This window comes from Chenopodium quinoa, unplaced genomic scaffold (genome assembly GCF_001683475.1).
Source record: "Chenopodium quinoa cultivar QQ74 unplaced genomic scaffold, ASM168347v1, whole genome shotgun sequence".
Classification (NCBI taxonomy): domain Eukaryota; kingdom Viridiplantae; phylum Streptophyta; class Magnoliopsida; order Caryophyllales; family Amaranthaceae; genus Chenopodium; species Chenopodium quinoa.
Genome location: NW_018744835.1, coordinates 1,065,878 through 1,085,139, shown reverse-complemented (window position 1 = coordinate 1,085,139; position 19,262 = coordinate 1,065,878). Strand labels below are relative to the sequence as shown.

Here is a 19,262-nt window from a genome sequence, read left to right as displayed (position 1 = left end):
CAATAATAGTGAGGCGAGCCCCACCTCTTGGGCTCTCGGTGATCAATGAGCTACATCATATCTTGGAATTGTAGGGGGTTGGGGGGCATTCCTGCAATTAATGCTTTGAAACGGATTGTGTTTCTTGAAAGCCCTCAGATAGTGTTTCTTTCGGAGACGAAGTTGAAAGCCTTTGAGTTCGGAAAAATAAAACAAAAAACGAAATTTGATTGCATTGTGCCTTTGTGGTTGATTGTGAGGGAGAAGGAGATAAGGGGAACTTGCTTTGATGTGGAAAAGCGAGGTGAATGTTTCAGTGAACTCTTACTCCGAAACCCACATTGATGTGGGGGAAAAGTCCACTCAACATGGGGAATGGAGATTTTCTGGTTTGCATGGCCATCTTGAAGAAGAGTTGAAATTCAAAATCGGGCTGCTGCTTAAAAATTTGGGAGATTCGAATGTGCTACCATGGTTGTGTGGGGGTGATTTCAACCTCATGCTCCAATCGAATGAAAAGTCAAGTGGGCGTGCTTTTAATTATGAGGATGCGGATATCCTCATAGATGCGGTCTCTTATTGTCAACTGGAAGACCTCGGCTACATTGGTCATGATTTTACGTGGTCGAACAATAGAGGTGGTATGGAGAACGTGCAAGAACACTAGGATAGGATTTCCCGGGATTGGAGAGAGTGTTTCCCGGGATCTTTTGTGACCCACCTTACTAAAAGAAAATTTGACCACCTCCATATTCTTTTGTGTATTAAAGAAACCTTGAATGCTCCGAAGAAAAGAAAGAAGAAAAAGCAGTATTGCTTTGAGGAGATATGGCTCCAAGATGAAAATTGTGCCGAGATTGTGTCGGATGCTTGGGAAAGGGGTGGTGACTTATGTTCGAAGATAGCCTTTACTTCCACTAGATTGAGTGCGTGGAGTAGGGAGAAATTTGGTGATTTTGTGAAAGAATTACAAGCATGTAAAGCATAAATGAAGAAACTCATGAGGGATGTACAATCGAAAGAAGTGATAGCCCAGATGAGAGCAATTGATGACATAATGGATGAACTTGCAGCGAAGGGAAGAGATGTATTGTAAGCAACGAAGTAGGCAAGAATGGTTAAAACATGGGGATAATAAATACCTCGTTCTTTCACACGAAGGCAAAGCAAAGAGTTGAGCGAAATAATAAAAAAAAATCAGAGATGAAGCTGGTAACGTTTTTGATGAGGAAGAGCAGATTTCGAAAGCCTTCGTGAATTATTTCAAAGAGCTCTTCGATGGAAACAGTCAAATTGAACCGGATCCTATAACTGATAAAGTGGTCTCTATTGTTAGTGACGGGCAACGCAGTAATCTGGACACTCCCTTTTCTGCCGAGGATGTGCGCACAACTTTATTTCAAATGCATCCGACAAAGGCCCCCAAGCCCGATGGTATGTCTGCCATTTTTTTCCAACAATTTTGGGATATTGTGGGATTGGATGTCATTGATAAAGTTCTTGATATTTTGAATAATAATGGTGATGTAGGTTTCATTAATCGGACTCATATTGTTTTAATTCCGAAAAAAAGAAAAGAATGTGAGCCTCCTGTTGACTATAGACCTATTAGTTTGTGTAATGTGATATATAAAATTGTCACCAAAGTACTAGCTAACAGATTAAAACTAGTACTTCCTTTTATTATTCATGAGTCGCAGAGTGGGTTTGTTCCAGGAAGATTAATCACTAACAATGTCCTAGTTACTTATGAATGTTTCCATTATCTGCGGAAGAAGAAAAAAAGGAAAGAAAGGCTTTCTGGGTCTTAAACTGGATATGAGCAAGGCCTACGACAGAGTTGAATGGGTATTCTTGGAAAAAATTATGATCAAGTTAGGCTTGCCAGAGGTTTTTTGTGGGATTGATTATGAAATGTGTGATCTCTGCAGAGTTCGATGAACTTGTGAATGGCCAACCTTCGAGACATTTCAAGTCGAGTAGGGGTCTCAGGAAAGGCGATCCTCTTTCACCTTTCTTGTTTATTATGTGTGCAGAAGGTTTGTCGACCCTAATCTGAGATGCTGAAAGTCGAAAGCTCATCCATGGTGTTAAAATTGGGAGGAATGTTAGTCTATTTCCTATTTATTTTTTGCGGATGATAGCCTTCTTTTTTGTACGGGCGACGAAGGAGGAAGTGGACAATGTGCTTAATATTCTCTCTACCTATGAGTTGGCCTCGTGACATAAACTGAATATGGATAAGTTGGAAGTGTCATTTAGCCGAAACATTGATTAAGAACGGAAAAATTTGTTTCAGATGAAATTATCTTTTAAGGCCGTCGAAGGACATGACAAGTATCTTAGGTTACCAACATACATTGGTGGATCGAAGAAACAAGTCTTCCAAAATATTCATGATCGTGTCTGGAAAACACTCAAGGGGTGGAAAGAGTATTTGTTGTCTCAAGTGGGTAGAGAAGTATTGATTAAATCAATTGCACAAGCGATTCCAACTTATGCAATGCAATGTTTCTTGATTTCGGCTAGCATCATTAGTGACATCGAAAAGTTGTATCGCCAATTTTTTTGGGGGCAAAAGGGGGAGGGGAGAAGGATTTGTTGGATTCCATGGGAAAAGATGTACATTTCTGCTCGGTTTCAGAAACATGAAGAATTTTAACAAGGCCCTTCTTGCTAAACAAGCATGGTGGATTCTGACAAATGAAAATTCTTTAGTGGCAAGGGTTCTTAAGGGGAAGTATTTTCCTCATTCAAAATTATTTGATGCTAAAGTGAGTCCAAATTCGAGTTGTACTTGGCGATCAATCTTGGGGGCTCGTGATTTGCTTGTGAAAGGTGTTAGGAAATCTGTGGGAAATGGGTCAACCATCCACGTTTGGGATGATCCGTGGGTTCCCAACCTCCCTGCTTTCAAAGTGTCTTAGAGGCAAAATTCGGTGGATGAGTCGCTAACTTTTGTTCGTGATCTTTGGTTGGATAACTCTTGGGATAACCAAGTCTTGGCTGCCAATTTCTCTTCAGTTGAGATTACTGAAATATGTAAAATTCCTATCCCTCTCTTTAACAGGAGGGACGCTTGGGTGCGGAACTTCTCTAAGGATGGTAGATTCTCGGTGAGAAGCGCTTACAACCTGATCACTTTAGAGCAGAAAAATAATAAGCCTACTACCTCGAAATCGAATTGCAATATTGACTGGAAGGTAGTATGGGATGTGGAGGTGCCTCCGAAGGTCAAATTGTTTACGTGGCACGCTGTTAAAGGTGTTGTTGCTGCTCACCAATCTCTTGTGCACAGAGGTATGGATACTGACCCGATTTGTCCCATGTGTAGTGAGGAAATTGAAAGTGTTTTGCATATGTTGGCCTTTTGTAAGGATGCAAAACGTTTGTGGTATCTCTCACCTCTTGAACTAGAGGTGGAGAGGTTTAAGGAGAGTCTTTTGGGGAATGGTGTGTAGAACTCCGAAAGTGTCACAAGGATCAGTCCTGGTGGAGTGTTTTGTGGAGCTTAATGTGGGGAATTTGGCTTCGTAGAAATGCGTGGATTTTTGAGGGGCGAAAGGAGGATCTGATTGAGGTAATTCATAAGGCAGTGGGGATTGTTGTGGACTTTGCTCAAGCTCATGAAACCCCCAACTCTCTTATTGCCCAACATCAATTGAATAGCAGATTGCCTCAAATTGCACAGCCATGTTTCAAAAGGGAACGCTCCTGCCACAGAGTTCGGATCGATGGTCTATGATATTCTTCAGCGTGCTAAGGATTGCCAGAGTTGCTCTTTTTCCTTTGTAAAAAGGAGCGGTAATCGGGTAGCCCATGAACTAGCTAAACTTAGTTCCTCTTTTGATAGCCTTAGAGTTTGGATGGAAGAAGTACCTTTGTCTATTTCGAGTTTTGTAATGGCTGACTTGAGCCCTTTGGGTAATTAATAAAATTTGCTGTGCTTGCTTGCTCGTAAAAAAAAAAAAAAAGGGGAGATCAAGCTGATTGTCATTACGAGTATTTATTAACTCTATTCAATTTAAAGTTTCGGGAGTAATAAAACTCTATTTGGACAAATAAAAGAAAGTGAAAGAAAAATCAAAATATAGATTTGACTTTTACATTATTAATACCATTCCCTCCGTTTTATAATAATCGTAATACTTTTCTTTTATGTTTGTTTCATAATAATTGCAACACTCTCTTATTTGATAAGGATTCACTATTATTTTATTAATTTATCTCTTCTATTAACTCTACTTCGCTCAAGGATTTGTCCAATTTAGGAATCCAGTTCACATATATTTTATTATTTCTTTCTCCTATCAACCCCACTTACACTACTTTTTTTTTATTAGTACTTCCTCCGTTAATGGTTAATTGCAACGTATAGACATTTTTCTTCTCTACTTTATGTCACTATCGTTGCAACTAACTGTTAACGGAGGTAGTATTATTTTTCTCTCATACTAACTATACTTCATATTATAAAAAAAAATTATCCACTTGCATTATTTTATTGAAGCCTATAAGCCTACTTTATGTTTTTCTCAAATTATGTGCACTGCCTACCATTGTAATTATTACGAAAGGAGGGAGTATAATTTTGACCCTTTTTTTTCCCTTTGCTAATAATATACAAATAACAAATGTGATTATGTGTGTTGTAGGTTAGAGTCAATATTATTATCAAAATATATAAAATTTATATTTATTGCGCACATATAATTAAATTATTAATGATTAAATTGATGTATTAATTAGATTGAAAGTCAAAACATGAAATCTATTATGAAATGGATGATGCATTTGGTTGTGAATTTAAGAGTAAAGACACAATTAATGTGCCTTTTGGGGTTCTTTAAAGAGATTACAGTGATAAGACTAGAAGGTCAACTCTGACTCAAACTCTGACTTTTGACTTTTGAGTGTTGAGTTGCATGAGTTATCTTATTGACATCAATAGTTCCACATGGTATGGAGCCATGGTAGCAGTTTACACATGCCACGAAGGAAATGACAGTTTTTATAGGAGCAGCTTCTTTGTAGAACCAACATCTGCTTTCAAAAAAAAAAAAAAAAAAAAAAAAAAAACATCTTAAGGGTAACCTTTGTAGTATAATCACTAGATTAGCCCCGTACAATACATGATAGAAATAATTTCTTTGAAATAAATTTTATAATTTTATGTATCTGAATGTTTCAAAAATATATATATGTATCTGAAGGATAAGGATATGATGTCAAGAATTGATTTAGCGTAGGAAAATTTTCAAGTAGCTTGACATGTGTAAAATTTGAAGAAAGGATAATATCAGCAGTTGTTATTTAAGTACTCTCTTCGCTTTTAAATACTTGCTCCATTTCTCCATGTGCGGAGTTTTAGGAGAAATTGGAGAAAGTAATAAAATATGAAGGTAGTGAGTAGGTGGAAGAATAAAAAATTATAAAAAACAAATATAGTTGAGAGAATTGGAAGAGAGAGAATATGAAATTAATAAAATATGATTTATGTTGGGTCCACTAGTTGAGAGAAATGAATTAAATATTATAAAAGCTTTCCAAATAAGGAAATGGAGCTGCAAATATTTAAAAAGACCGAAAATGAAAAGTGAAACAAGTATTTAAAAATGGAGGGAGTAATATTTATAGATGGGTTTATCAACTAATTAAGCATTGTGTATATAGTCTCCCGAAATATTGTAGAAATACCGTATGTCCACATATTATAAATGAAATGTACCAATTTGAAGATATTGCTTTAGATTAAAACATAAGACATGTGGAATCTTGTTAAATCAGTCTCAATTTTTAGTTTCTAATTGTGTAATTTTTATACTCCGTAATTTTGTTTTTTCTAATATGTATTCTTGAGATATCTATATTACAATATTACAATAGAATTGTGCAGAAGCAAATAGATCAAACATTAAAAACTATGGGGTACTTGAAATATAAAAAATTTCACACTCGAGACTCAACCCATTTAATATAGGCCCCTCTATTACCTTATTTTTATTTTTAATTCTCACATTCTAATTCTACACTACTAAATTTCTGTATGCGTGTGTCCAAATCTTACGGAAAACTTATTTGTAGGACAATGGAAGACAACTATTTAATCAGCTAAGTAACACTTAAGATAACACAATTTTATTTTATTTTTTTATTTTATTTTTTATTTTTGTGTAAATGCAAATGATTTTAATTTAAGCGTGTTAAAAATTAAAGTGACCATTTATTAGAGGGTACATTTATTCTATTACTAGTTTAGTCCCGTGCATTGCATGGATTATTTAGCTGTTATTTGTTTAAAATGGTTGTCAATATTTTTTATTAGAAAAAAGTGTAATCATAATCTCATTAATTAATTTTGAAAGAAGTATTGCATTTTTTTTAGTCTTGAAACTTAGAAGAAAATAAATAGAGAAAAAAAAATTATGTCAAAAATAGTTTAGGCGGGAAATTTTTTTATGAGAAGTTGACATGTGTCCCTTAATGATGTCAACATGTTTTGTTTAGTAATAATTAATAGATTCTATATCCTCCAATCTAGTTTATCCAATCTAAACTTTTATTCTATTTCTAAATTAACGAAGTATGAAAAAATTTATTGGACTTGGTTTGACTATTTGATTACTTTTCATTGACAATGGTTTGATCACGTCACTTAGATGAGAGGAACTAAAGGTAGGCATAGGTCGTACCGTGTAGGTCAACGTGTCTTGTGCTTAAGCATATTGTGCCTAGAAGAGTTGTCGTGTTGTATTGGGCTAATGCTGATCTTTCAAAATAAGAACCCAGGCATGGCCAAGCCCTCGTGACATGTTGTGCTAGCAGACCCCCCAATAATTTTTTTGGTTGAAATTTAGCGAGCTAACATCGAGTCGGCCTGCTGTGCTCGACTGTTGGTGCCGAAATCATGCCAAATCTTAAAAATGATGTCCATATACGACCAATGGCTAACCGATGTACCTCCAATGTCGTGTCGGGCTTGTGATAAGCACATGTCGAGTCGACCATTTCATTTTATGCCTAATCAACTTTCGGGTCGGCTTGAACCATGTCCACCAGATAATCCAGATAATCTATAAGTGAAAAAATAGTTATAGGCTTGTGGGTTACAAATAAATACTCCATAGTGTAGATCAAAATGATGCGAGTAGTATGACACGGAAATCAACGTAAATTTACACCTACATCCTACTATCCTAGAACCCTAGCAATTGAGCTACTCCTAGTCTCCTACTACCAGTACTAGTACCACGCAGAGGAGATTTGGAGATCCGTACAAGGTATAGACAAATGGAGGCAGGGGTGGCTACAAATATCCAAAGATCTTCATAGAAAAGCTCCCGCATAGATATCCTCGAATAATGGACAAGATCTTCTATTTTAAGTTTGTGTGCAACAATGTCAACTTTGGTTTTCACATTGACTCCCAACAACGGCAATAAACTTAGCCAACTTGTATCATTGATGGCTCCCAAAACACATCCAAACTTAAACATTGATACTCGGGAAAATTTACCAATTACAACCGGTAAAATCCATTTTAGGGTTATAATTATCACTTTTTATTTTTGTAAATTATAATAAAAAAAATCACTGAACATTTTAAACTACAACTAAAATCCAATTTTACCAGAATATGACGTCATTATATCAATAAATGATCCCAAACTAATATTGGCTCGGGGTTATCTTTTATATCAATAAATGATTAATGACGTCACATTCCGGTAAAAGTGGACAAAAATCGGATTTTGGTTGTAGTTTAAAATGTTTGGTGACTTTTTTGGTTGTAATTTGAAAAATAAAAAGTGACGATGGTAACCTGCAAAATGGATATTTTTACCGATTGTAATTAACAAATTTGTCAATTTTACAGAGTAATTAAAATTTTAACAAAATCCAAGAAAATTGTAACATATAGTCATATACCCTCTTCCGCCCATAATAATTGACAAGAATAGAATGAAATTGGTAATTGATACTCAATATAAAGCAATTGAACTTAACATTAATATCGGTAATTGATACTCCTCTATTTGTCTTATTTGTTGTCTATTGTCAATGCAACAAGTTATAAAAACATACAAGTACAAGTAGATAGACTAAAAAATTGCGCAAACTTCTGGCCAGGTGTTGAACACGCACCTCGAAATCGAACAATTGATTCACTTGACAATAGACGAGACAAATTTAACATTGGAAGTCATCATATTCATGATGAGATTTAGATCTCTTAGAATTTGATACGATTAATTGCTCTTTTGATTTTGCAAGTCAAAGGTGACATATTTTAAGCCAAGTTCATTTCATCTTCAAGTTCAATTGTAGCTAAAGTGTTAAGGCCTTGTTTGGTTGACTAAATATTTTATGGAAAGTCAAAATTTCCATGAATTTCATTTTCAACCTCTTGTTTAGTTGACACAAAAAAGTGAAAATGGGGGCAATGAAAATTTATGGAAATTTTAACTTCCCATAAAACATGGGAATTCACTTACCTAACCCCTCTTGGTAAATTGAAATTCCCATGGGAATATACTTCCTCCATTCTTAACCAAAACAAATTTGTTGAATTCCCATGATTTTGATGATGGAATTTATTTCCCACAAATTGAAATTTCATGGAAATTTGCGCTTCCCTAATGAACCAAACGACCCCTTAGCATTATTTCTATAAAGAGGCGGTGATTCTTCTACATCATTATTGTGAATGATGTTTTATTACTTTTGTCTGGATTTGATTATCATAATATACTACCTCCGTTTCATATTATTTGCAACGATTTAACATAAAATAGAGAGGAAAAATGTCTAATCGTTGCAAATAATATGAAACGGAGGTAATAGTTCGAATTAATGATATGACAGGTCGACAGGATAACCTAATATAACAATATTTGGAACTTTGAATCCATGTATTAGACCTATAACGTATGAAGTTTGTCCCTTAAACATGCACATTTTACATTATTGATTAATCTATAGATGTAGATACAAAATGTATATGCAATGATAGAAAATATACCCAATATTCTTCTTATAGGTTTACTGTCTTTACATGTTCTGTTATTATGTTTCAATATATAACTAGGATTATTACCTTTTTTTTTTTTTTTTTTTTTTTTTTGTGAAAATTCACATAATCTTACATGTTCACCAAAAAAAAAAAAAAAGAAAGAGAGAGAGAATCTTACATGTCGGAATTGTGGTGGAATGCTTGGAGACAAAAGATTAAGGCTATAATTCTAAAATAAGATTATTTGAAAGCTTACTTATATTGTATTATTGAGACAAATACATTACAAAATTATAAGTATACCACTAACAAACTCCATAGTAATAAGCAAAAGCTAGGACACTTAAAAAAAAAACTCTAAGAATGAATATGGAATATATATTGAAATACTTCATCCGTTTCATAATAATCGCAACTCTTTAACTGTACACATGTCAATGCACAACTTTGACCATTAATTTTTTAAATTATATATTGTTAAACAGTATAAAAAGTTAATATAATGAAAATATACTTTAAGACTAATCCAAAAATATTTTACATTTTTTTAATATATTGGTAAAAAGTATTGTCAAAATAAGCATATAAATAAAATTCAAACTCTTGAAATTATTAGGACATGCAAGAAATATCAAATAAATGAAAGATATTAGTAAAGAGTTACAAGTACATAAATCCTTATCCTTTACATCAATGTGCCTAGTTGTGAATTGTGACACTTGTGAATTAAAAACCAGTGATTATGCATATTTAGTAGTGACACAACCTGAACCGACTAATATTTACATCCTGAATAACTTGTGATAAGATATTTAATTTAAACAACAGTTACCTTCTAAATAACTCAATGCATGGATGCGATTTAGTATAAGTTTGTCTTATGAAAAGTTTAAACCTTTTTTATGACTCAATTAGAACATACATTTAATTCTTATTATTTCACTGTTTTGACAATATATGAATCAAGCAATTAGTTGGGATTCAAAATTATAGGGTTGAATTATTCTAACTTTATATTTTCTGAATTGAGTGAGGATGCTTTACCTCCCCATACTTCTAAATTAAATGTATATCTCACAAAAATTGAATAACAAAGAAAAATAAGAGTATATAATATGGAATTGAAGATAGTGATAGAGTGTATAAAACAATCCTAACCTTTAACCTGGCCATCAGCTTAACTTTTTTGTTGAATTGATCCTCTAATACATTATCAATAGTCATTATCAAAGAATTTACAGGTTTAAAAGGGCGTGGTAGAGTATATATAAAATAGTTGTAACACATTTATTTGTGTATTTAAGTGGTGCAAATTTATTATGAAACACGACAATTGTGTTCTCTTTACCATACAAAAATAGGTTGCAGATTTAATAATTTCTAATAAGTTTCAATCAAATTCAAGATCAATAAGTTTTAATCAGGTATAATCTAATTAGATTAAATACTTTTTTAAATACTAAATTATTAAATATATATATATATATTGTAGTTTTTTTTTCTGTATTATTACAATATTATTATTTTTTTATTAGGTATATTGTTTTGTTATTATTATTATTATAATTATAATTAAAAAATATTACTAATTAAATGAATTATTGGCAAAAAATTTACAATGGTTTTCTTAAAAAGACCACCATTGTATGTTTTAAGCTCAGTTGTCCATAGCAAATGTTGAATCTCTACGTAACATTAACAACAACAAAAACAATAATAATAATAATAATAATAATAATAATAATAATAATAATAATAATAATAATAATAATAATAATAATAATAATAATAATAATAATAATAATAATAATAATAAACCTTAGCCGCTACTTCTCTTCCATCCTTTTCCTCCTAGAGTAGGTTCTTCAAAATTAGTATTTTCTAGGCCGGAAGTAGTCGGAAAATTGGCTATTTATCACCTTTTTTTTTTTTTTTTTTTTTACGATTTGTAATAATGATCGTAACTTTGTTGAAATGATGTTTTATTTGATTAAATTGTTACTTACTTTATTTTTTATTTTTATAAGTGCTCTACTTTCCAAAAATGACCATTTTTTAAATGCCTCATTACCAAATTTAAAAACTCCACACATTATACGAAGTACATAATACTCTCTTTGTCACTAAATATATATAGTTCCCATTTGACTTGTTTGGGTCAAACTTTGAAAACTTTGACCATAATTTCCCGTTAATTTATAAGAGATTATATGTTCATGTGGGATCTTGTTGGACTCGTCACATTGTATATTTTATTAATATAAAGTTTTTATGATTTTTACGCGTAAGAAAATAGAAATATAGACGTATTAAGACACGTCTTGGAGACCGAAAATAGTCAAACGGGAACTATATTTAGGGACAGAGGAAGTGTATTATTTCTCTCTCTTTCTTTTTACCTCACCATCATTTTATAATATGATTTCCTTTGACATTATATCTAGTGCTCCCTATTTATATTTTTTCTCTCTTAATTTTCAATTTTTTTAATTTTTTTTTTTTTTTTTTTTTTTTTTATTCCTAACTATATCCACTTATATAATATTTTACTCTTATGTATAAAACTTTGTGCACACCCGGGCACTAAAAAAAACCGGAGGGAGTATTTGTTAGATTAAATCTCTTTATAAATGTCATATGCATGACTTTTTTTTTTCTAAATTTTTTTTTATGAATAATGATAATAATAAATTATAATAAGTTTCCATCAAACATCGATCATAAGTTTTAATAAGTTCCAATAATCAAGTACCTACTCCCTTTGTTTTTTAAAGTTTTGTTTTTTTACTGCCACTTAGGCAATTCAATTGACTTTATGTAATAAGAGGTAAGTGGGTAGTTAGAGTATTAAAAAATTGAAAAACAAAGGTAGTGATGTTAGTAGTTTATTGAAAAATAATAGACGTGAAAAAAAAAATACAGAGAAGAGTAATAAAAAAAACAAAGTAGTGAGTTTGGGTGGGAACAGAGAAATATAATATTCAAATGTAGTAAAAAAATTTGTCTAAGTGTAACGCTTAAATAAAGGAGGGAGTAATAAATTTCATTTAGGCCAGGTACAATTGTACAATCTTTAGGTGTATTGAGACTCATAAGGGGTAAAGGTGGATGAAGAGAATCGAAGGAAAACACTATTAATTGAGGTCTATTTTACTTTCAGGTTAACCCTCAATGCAGTAAGGCTTTGTTCTTTAGAGTTGTTCTGCTGAAATCTACTCTGCTATGCTTAGTAATAATAACAATTAATAAAATTAATAATAAATTTTGACCATAATTTTTTACTAATATAATAAAAACATATTTTATCATAAAATATATGTACAAATATAAAGTTTCATAATACTTCCTTTGTTCCCCAAATATTGCAACAAGGATGAAATCGAATAAACATGATAAATAATGTAAAAGTCCAATTGTTGCAATATTACTAAAACGAATGAAGTATAATTTTTAAAATAATTTTCATTAATATGTAATTATATAAAAATAAAGTCAAACTAGTACATTGACATGTGTACAATATTGACTGTGTCAGATACTCTAGGACGGAGTGAGTAAATAGTAATAATACTTTTTATTTTTAAACAAATAATAACAACTACTTTATTCTGCTGAAATCTGGTCTACTCAGAAGTTCAAAAGAACAGAACCTTAACCTGAAATCAAAAAAAATATAGAAACATGCTGAAATCTACCATACTCCTCATAAGTTCGTTCAAAAGAATAAAACCATAATCCGAAATCAGAAGGAGTAAGAAACATAAAAAGTACAAATATTACGGAGTACTTTTCAAAGTAAACGTAGACATGTATATACTTTAAATAGGTACACTTGATAGGTTCTTGGGAAATATACAAAAAAAGACTAAAAAAACAAAAATTTGACATGATATAAAGTGTCAAAACAAAACAGATGAAGTGAACCAACTTTTTGGAGGGAAGAAATAGAGAGATTTGGAGTTGCAGAAGCAAGATCCTAGAGAGAGAAAATATTATTATATCATGATATATTCATATATATTTATACTATAAAAATTAAAAAATAAAAAGACTGCAAATAAATCAAGGGATTATCCCAAAAATGATCACAATATATCATTGAAATTCTCCTTGAGATTTTATCCTATTTTCATGTTTTCATAGTATCTTCTTTTCTCTCTCTTCATTTTTCTTGTTTCTATCTTCATTTTTGTCAAAACTACATTTATTGCTATCTTAGGTACGTATTTTTGATTTTCTTGTAACATAAAAAAAAGTGTTTTATTATTTATTATTTGGGGGTGTTAAGGTTATTTTTAGAGAAAGAAAGGGTAGAGAGAGAAATGGATAGTGAAGATCAAGAGACATCTTCTTCAACTTCTTCTTGTTCATCTTATTATTGTTCATCTTATGAAGATCAACCTCTTGTACTTGCCGTGGATGATAATGTCATTGACCGTAAACTTATCGAAAGGTTGCTCAAGACCTCGTCTTGTAAAGGTAAATACTATATACTTCTTCCGTTTTTATTTACTTATAAATACGAGTACTATACATAAATAATTGTGAATTTGCAAAGATATCGATAATGTTATTCATCTTTCTTGTTTTTATTTAACTCTTTCATTGGACTGTATTATGTTTTCTGTACTTTTTGAAACTGATTTTCTATGTAACTGCATTGAAATTGAGGTTTATTTTTTGCACTTCATCATGATGTTATTTTATTTTATTTGTGGAAGGAAATGAAATGGTTGTGAGTTCTATTTTAAATTAATCTTAGCTGCTTGTTAGGATTTGGCACGGATATTGAGGAAAGATAATCGGAATGAAATATTTGCATGTTGTTAAAATAAAAATTAGAAGATAAATAAGGGGAATTTGTTAGAGAAATTGTTGGAAAAAGAAAAGGCTTAGGTACGATTTAGTAGAGAATAAGTTAAAAAAAAACATGAGAAGGATTAGGGTAAATGAGTAAAATGGCTCATTTTCAATGTAAATTGGGGTTGAATAAACTTGAATTACACACACCATTTATCCTACTTGCAAAGAAATACAATCTTAAACGGTTAGTTGAATCTATTTGTCTTTTTATTTTTGGTAAAGTAGATAGTTAACAGAATATGATCTATTTGAAAAGGACATAATTTTACCATTTTTCAATAATAGTGTACAATTCTTAAGGATTTATATTTAGGAGAGTTGTAGTTAAAAGTTATAAAAATAGCTAAATTGTGTTTTATTTATACACTCCATAAAATAAGATACTTCGTACATAGTATATAATTACAATTTTACAATCATAACCTTAATATACTCCCTCAATTTGTGCGTTTTCGTTCGTGGTAAACTGGTAATAAATGATTTGTTGGGGTTAAATAGAGTGAATTATTTGTTTTTTCATGCATGAGATTATAAGAAAGCATAGATGCTTAATAAACAGAAAGAACCTATATGCTAGCAAATTGACTTCTCAATCTAAGGTTTACATAAAAGCTACGTCGTTTTGGTTGTTTATGTTTTGACTTCAGACTTTTTCAACAGTTTTCATCATTAATTTGATTGTTGTAGGTTTTTATTTTCACTTTCATTAATATTATAATTAATTATATCATTAAGCTATGGAATACTAATAACATGAAAGCCTTAGTAGCTAATTAATATTCTATTAATTTTATAATTGAAGATTAAGATTTTATGAGAATGTTTGGGAAATTGAATATTTCTTAGCAAGGGATCACTAAGGAATAAACCTTTATATGCTCTTTTCACTTGGCAAAGTGTCTTACATGTTCTTGATAGTTGCATGTACTAATTTTGAATTAATTAATCTTGGTTTAATTTTTAATGATTAAGTTATGGATATACTATTTGCTAAATCAAACTTGTTTCTTTAAAATTGTAGTAATGTGTTGTCAATTTTGGGACATATTTTGTGTTTCTAAAACCCCATCCGTCAAATAATATGTTTTTTTGGGATTTGATTGGAATAATTAAATTCATTATTGATAAATTAATCAAATTTTAATAACATTTCTACTTTTATGTCGTTACCTTTTTAGTTGAATTGTCTCTGTTATGGCGTATACTTTCTATATTGACCTTTATAACAAATTTTTTTTGTAAGTAGGATTTAAATTATGTGTCTTACTTTCTTTATTTAGAAATAGTTACATTGTTTTAAGTTTCATTAGTGTTGATGCAAGACCAATGAAATAACAATCATTTCTTATACTTGTAATAACTAAGAGTGAGGGATAACTCAAGTTAGAACTCCTTCTTGGTTTCAGGGGGTCCTTGGATCGATTCTCATCCTTCGTCCTTGTGGCTCTCTAAACACTGAAAAAAATTATGCTTGTAATAATTTTTAATTTTATATAATACAGTAAAAAAGGATAGGATTAAATTAAATTAATGTCGTAATAGTTTCTTAGCGTAGTTGATAGAAGTTTTGGGTGAGGATCATTAAAAGCCTAACTTGTGTAGTTAAATTAGCCTACCCGCGAAAGGTCTCAATGTTATAGGGTTGTTACGAATACTCGTTGAATTACTTTGTGTTCCATCTTAATTGGTATAAATCATTTTAGTTATATTTATATACATTACAAGTGTGAAAGTAAAGATCGAGAAAATAAATGTGGGTTTTATTTTTGGAGAATAAGTTGAATGGACAAGTACCAAAAATGATAACGTTGAAAATGATTTGGAACGACGTAAAATGAAAAATGTGATATACTACGTATAAATGGATGAAAACTGTATTCTTTAAAAAAAAATGAATGGAAGAACTTTTTTTACTGAGTTTAAAATTCTTTCCTACTTCTATTCCAAAAAAAAAAAAAAAAAAAAAAAAAATAATTCTTTTCTACTTCAATGGTAGTCTTAAGACGAATTTTTGAATAGTCAACTTCAAAAAATCTAGTTACACTTCCTCTTCTTGGGAGGGGTGCGGATAAAATTGTCAGAAAATAAATAAAATTACGGATCAAATTTCAATTTCATCACATGTTTATTGATTTTTTTACATTTACGAAAAAAATACTTTGAAATCATATAACATTAGGATCTCAATATCTCATCCTCACAAGTCAGACTATTAATTTTGACTTTTTGAGACATCGTCACATATTCACCTTATAATTAGCTGCATTTAAAAAAAAAAAAAAAAAAAAACTACTCGTATTGTGTTACAAAGAGATGACATAATAATTAATGAAAAAGTAATTAGTGAGTGCGGAATTAAGTGTGGATTTGATTGTGTTTAACTAGGAAAAACCCAATCATTTTAAGGACACTTGTTAATAAGCTTCAAGTACATTATACAAACTAAACATAATCCAACTTTTTTGTAGCAATTATAAATAAATCAATTAATTATGTTAAACTAACACGGTGCATTACATAATTTGTTACAGTAACCACAGCTGAGAATGCAATGAGTGCATTGGAGTACTTAGGAATTGGAGAAGACCAACAGAACACCTCCACCTCCAAGGCAAGCTATTATTATTAGTATTATTATGTTCATTAATTTAATTAGTACCATTAACAAATATAGTATAATGTTTTATTAATGAAGATAATGATATGAATTTGGACAGGCTTCCAAAGTTAATTTGGTACTCACAGATTACTGCATGCCTGGAATGACTGGCTATGATTTGCTTAAGAAGATTAAGGTAACATCTTAATTCTTGCCTTTATGTAATGTGTCTAGCCTATCTACTCCATATATACATGACTACATGTATACATCCAACTTTTTCTCGGATTTTCGCATGAATATATTGTTATACTCGGCAAAATCTTATTAGAACCTGCTTGGAAAATTTGTGTCTTGAATACAATTTTTTGACTTGAAACCCGAAAAAATGAGTGAATGAGGGTTTTGACTCAAAAGCGACACAAAAAAAGACTTGTTAAGTTGTTATACGCTCACATTGAAGCAAGTGGGTTCAAGTAGCTTAAGATCATTTTTCCTTGTGTAAATTTTCACTCCAACACTTCAACAATTAAGAAAATTAACCCACTTAATAATATTTGAACGCACTTAACAATATATCTGACTTCGCTATTGAATTTTATTACTCTGTATAATTTGGAATGGACTTGAGTCATTGGCCATTTATTGATGCATGACTCTGAAGATGTGTACTTTCATGTTCTTTGTGCAGGAATCCTCACAGTTGAAAGAAGTGCCCGTTGTGATAATGTCCTCTGAGAATGTTCCATCCAGAATTAACAAGTAATTTACATCTGCAAATTCCTAATTACATCGAAATTAGTTCAACTTATTGTTCTTGTTATAATATAATTAAGTTAATTGTCTTTAGGTGCTTGGAAGAGGGTGCTCATATGTTCATGTTAAAGCCACTCAAATTATCTGATATCAAGAAATTGAGGTGCCAAGTTATGAAGCGCAGACACTAGGCATATGGGATGGTCACGTTAATACAAGATGTTATGTTGATACTATGAAAAAAAAATTCAAGGTGGAAAAAAAAGGGAGGGTATAGTAAGCATGGACGACATAGGAAGAAGTTAATTACCCGTGTTGAAAATTTTGTTTTGGGGAACGCCTACCTTTTGCTTTTGAAAATGACAGTTTGAATACTCGGAATTACTATGCTATCATAGTATCATTTTCCTTAACCCATTTTTGTTACGTTTTCTCTTGTAGTTTTAGTTATTTTTTAATAGTTTTTGTTCATTGTTTTAGACTTTTCAATTTTTCAAAGGACATTTTTTTAAATTTCTTTGAGATTTAATTTTGGGAGCTAATTACATCAATATCTTCCTTCACAACGTAGATTTGAAAATTTTCAGTCGCAAAGCTGACCTCCGTATATATTTCGATTTTTTTGTCAATAATATGACAAGTATATCAAACTAGAACCAACGTTAGAATAAGTGAATAACACACGTGATAAGTGAAAATCACCACAAACATTGAAAATGATCCAACAAGGTAAGGTAACCACTTGGTTATCATCTTTTAAGGCCATATAATCGCCAATTTCTTTTATCTTACATGATTTCCATTTCAATTAAGAGCAAACAACTTTTGACACTTTGTGAAGAGAAATGACCCATTTTGAAAGCTCGGGCCGCAAAAACTTGGCTAGAATCATCTCTAAGAATCATAGCACATGTTTTTTTTAACCTTTGGAAGCTACTTCTATTATGTACCTCCAAAGTTGTTTTGGCATTTGGCAACGGCTAAGACTTTATTCTAATTATTACTTACTTTTGCTGCTTTATTATAATTGCACCATACGGATAATGTTTTGGCCTAATGGTTAAGGCTGAAGGATTGTATACAATAGGTCACATATTCAATTTCTCATCTCCATTTGTAATGTCCTTGTGGTTCATTTACACTTTTTTTTTTTTTTAAATGATGTAATGTAAGAAAAAAGAAAGAAGATTTAACTTGCACCAATAGCGCCACTGAGCGGACGGAATGTTAAAAGACAATACTAACCTTTTTCTAAGGGTAAGGATAGAGGTGACAGTAGGTTCATAAAAGAAACATATTATAAGAGACAATATGGACTCTCTGTCATAATTTACATATCAAATAAAGTAATGATGCAATTATTATGATGTTTCCAAAAAAGAAATTTAGTGCAATTATATTGAAGCGGAATATGTATTTCTTATTATTCCCTCCGTTTTTTTTAAAAGCATCAGTTTGACTTTTGCACTATTCACATGTCATGTTTGACTTAATTTTTTTGCTATTATAAAACAAATAAATGCTATTATATAATATATCAATAGATTTGTCACAATGTCTACTTTCATAATATAATTTTGTTACAATCAATAACATAATACTAAAACAGACACCAAGAATGACACGTGCCAGATGCTGTATTTTCCCTCCAAAACTCCCTCTCCCCTTTTAGTAATTTTTTATTTTTATTTTTTAAATATTTGTATAATACAACTATAATAATGTTATTCCAAATTTTATATGTTATCTTTACATAAAATGTATTTCTTTTTATTCGTGTTCTTAATTTTTCCATACACATTTATTACCTAAAATATTATTCTAACTATTTTTTAAGTAAGTGACCCACTGATTTAGCTAGGTACAAGATACTATCATTACCGTCGGGACATCTTTTAGACGAAGTATTATTGAAATTTGCCCAAAAAGTAATAAAATTGATTCATATAATTTAAAGAAATTACTTTAAAATATCACTTTATTTTTTTTCAAATACCTCTAATATTTTGTTTCTCAGACTAATGGAGTATAAGATATGACTATAAAATAAAT

General features: G+C 30.9%; 1 protein-coding gene across 1 annotated transcript; it reads left to right on the top strand.

Annotated features, from left to right (window-relative positions):
* The first annotated feature begins 12,807 nt into the window (after window positions 1-12,807).
* LOC110704347 (two-component response regulator ARR17-like) lies at window positions 12,808-17,772 on the top strand. Its single transcript, XM_021882131.1, has 5 exons — window positions 12,808-13,471; window positions 16,387-16,466; window positions 16,573-16,650; window positions 17,146-17,216; window positions 17,305-17,772. The coding sequence occupies exons 1-5, from the start codon at window positions 13,315-13,317 to the stop codon at window positions 17,399-17,401; spliced, it is 483 nt and encodes a 160-aa protein (XP_021737823.1). The 5' UTR covers window positions 12,808-13,314; the 3' UTR covers window positions 17,402-17,772.
* Window positions 17,773-19,262: the final 1,490 nt, after the last annotated feature.

Excerpts from the sequence above, each read along its gene's own strand:
- LOC110704347 (XM_021882131.1), top strand. The coding sequence starts at position 13,315 with ATGGATAGTGAAGATCAAGAGACATCTTCTTCAACTTCTTCTTGTTCA. Across the intron at positions 13,472-16,386 it reads CAAGACCTCGTCTTGTAAAG|TAACCACAGCTGAGAATGCA; the intron begins GTAAATACTATA and ends AATTTGTTACAG. Across the intron at positions 16,467-16,572 it reads AGAACACCTCCACCTCCAAG|GCTTCCAAAGTTAATTTGGT; the intron begins GCAAGCTATTAT and ends GAATTTGGACAG.